We start from the raw sequence: 2,164 nt of genomic DNA on the forward strand, positions 1-2,164 counted from the left end.
GCTTATACTATCTGATAGAAGACACTTTTCACTTTGTATTTATGTTTTCGAAGTTGTATTTTTATCTTTTGTTTAAGAAATATTGTTTGCTTGTTATAAATTTACATTTATCTGCCTTGTATCTACAAATATATATATAAATAAATATTTTGTATTAATATGAAATTTAAGTTTTTTTTAGTTATTTCCAAAAATGACTTCATAAAAACAATAATAGTAATTAAAAAGCTTGTAATCGGTATTTGTAAACAAATTTGCAAAATTTATTTTAGCAAAAAGGTGAAAGGAACAAGTAAAAAATATAGAACAAAGTTTGAAATTTTCTGCTCGAAGGATGAATTGTGAAATTTGGCTAATTATCAGTAGTTTATCAGTGGCCACTAATCTCGAGTTTGCTCGTTTCACTAACCTGCCTGTAGATGCACGTGGGGGCCGAATCTGACTTCCACTTGCTGAAGAAAGATGCCGACAGCACCATGCACGCCGTGCGACAAAATTTGTACTAGTAAACCCACAAGAAGAATTACCCAGCCCCAGCCACCCTCCGGGTAGTAATGTTGCTTCAGTGTGAGCAATTGTCTGAGATCCGCAACCAACTGACGAGGTGCCGCGTGCGTCTGCTCCGGTACCGCTGGTGCATGATCGCTGCAAGCAACTCCACTGTCATGAATCGACAACCGCGGTAACGATCGACTGCGACGAAGTGCTACGGTAGCGATCGGTGACATCAGTTTTGTCGAATCGGACTGATTAACGACGATCTTGGCCGCGTCTTGATTCGCCTTTTCACGATTCAAATACTCCGAATACTTCCACAAACGAGAGTACCGACCATAAGAGAAGTGTGATTTCCCGCAGTTTTCGCATTTTCTTGCGTTGCTACTTTTTTTATCTTCGGCGCAGAGGATGTCGATATCCGTTTTTCGATTCCTCGACTCTCCTCGATCGTCAATAGCATTCCTCACGGATGCGGATCGTTGCGGTTTTCCGGGGGTGCTACTGTCTTTGACGGAGGAGTGAACGACCTTACGAGACGTTTCACCTCGAGGATGTTCTTGAAATGCGTTTGTGCTCGACGTGGCGGCGGATACAATGACATTATCCCCGTGAGGATACACGCGACTCCGCGGCGAACTGATTTCCATCCCGTCTTCGTCACCGTCATTTTTACGGCTCTCGATATCCCTGGTGTGCTTGCATTTGCTCGATCCGATCGTTTTATCGACATCCTGGGAATAGTATATTGATTCGGATGAGTTGTTTATGCAGTTGTTCGTCGATGCAGTTACGATTTTTATTTCACGAACTGTACACACTTGTCTTTCGTTATATTCATTATCGAAGATAGTTTGATTACCTTTATTGAATATTTGTTGAGTTCTTTTGATTTCATGATTTAGCGAGTTCGTGCATTTAACTTCAAGTTTACCTCTCGAATCGTTATTTTTCTTGCATGTAACTAACTTATGGTCATTGATGGTATTACTAATATCGTTATTCATTTTATCGCAATTTGTATCTTCGTTAACGTCTAATCTGTTGGCAACATAAATTTTATTTTCGGAAATAGATTTTTCTTCTTGATCTGATTGTTCTTCATTATCTTGTATGTAATAATTTCCAGTAACGCCATTGCCATTATTGGATTGTTTTGCTGGATGATCGTAAAATTTTGATCGACTGAGAGGCTCTTTGACATATTTGGCGCAATGATTATAGTCAGTCCAAGATTTGACTACGCGAGCTTCGCTCGATGATCTCGATAATACCGCAGTTGTCGCAGATGTTAGTTGATATTCTCCAACTTCAGAATCTACGCGAGAGGCTGCCATTATCTGGATTTCCTTTTCTCTGACTTCATGGTGTCATACAGCTTCTTGTCTTCGTTATCGTCTTCATCATTTTCTTCGCCGTCCTCGTCGTCGTTCGCGCTTCCCTTCTTCCATCTCTTTCATCTTTTCCATCGTCAGAGATCGGAGACTCGAAAAATGTTTGTCCCGATGTTGGAATTTTGCGGTCAAAATAATAAATTGAACTGCGATAAACTTCTTGATACATCGTTCTTAACATATAAATGAATAATTCGAATTCTTTATCAATTTATTTTATAATATTATTGTTATTTGGCACAAACATAATTTAGTTTGATAAATAATAGATAAAA

General features: G+C 39.0%; 1 protein-coding gene across 1 annotated transcript in view; it reads right to left on the reverse strand.

Annotated features, from left to right (window-relative positions):
• Nucleotides 1–1,832, reverse strand: part of LOC108771070 (uncharacterized) — a 34,807-nt gene extending 32,975 nt beyond the window's left edge. Inside the window, exon 1 of the mRNA XM_018522965.1 lies at nt 410–1,832. Within this exon, the coding sequence (XP_018378467.1) occupies nt 410–1,832 (1,423 nt within the window). The remainder of the gene's footprint in view (nt 1–409) is intronic.
• Between the last annotated feature and the right edge of the window lie 332 nt (nt 1,833–2,164).

The sequence above is a fragment of the Trachymyrmex cornetzi genome, unplaced genomic scaffold (genome assembly GCF_001594075.2).
Source record: "Trachymyrmex cornetzi isolate Tcor2-1 unplaced genomic scaffold, Tcor1.1 scaffold1388, whole genome shotgun sequence".
In the NCBI taxonomy this organism is placed as follows: Eukaryota; Metazoa; Arthropoda; class Insecta; order Hymenoptera; family Formicidae; genus Trachymyrmex; species Trachymyrmex cornetzi.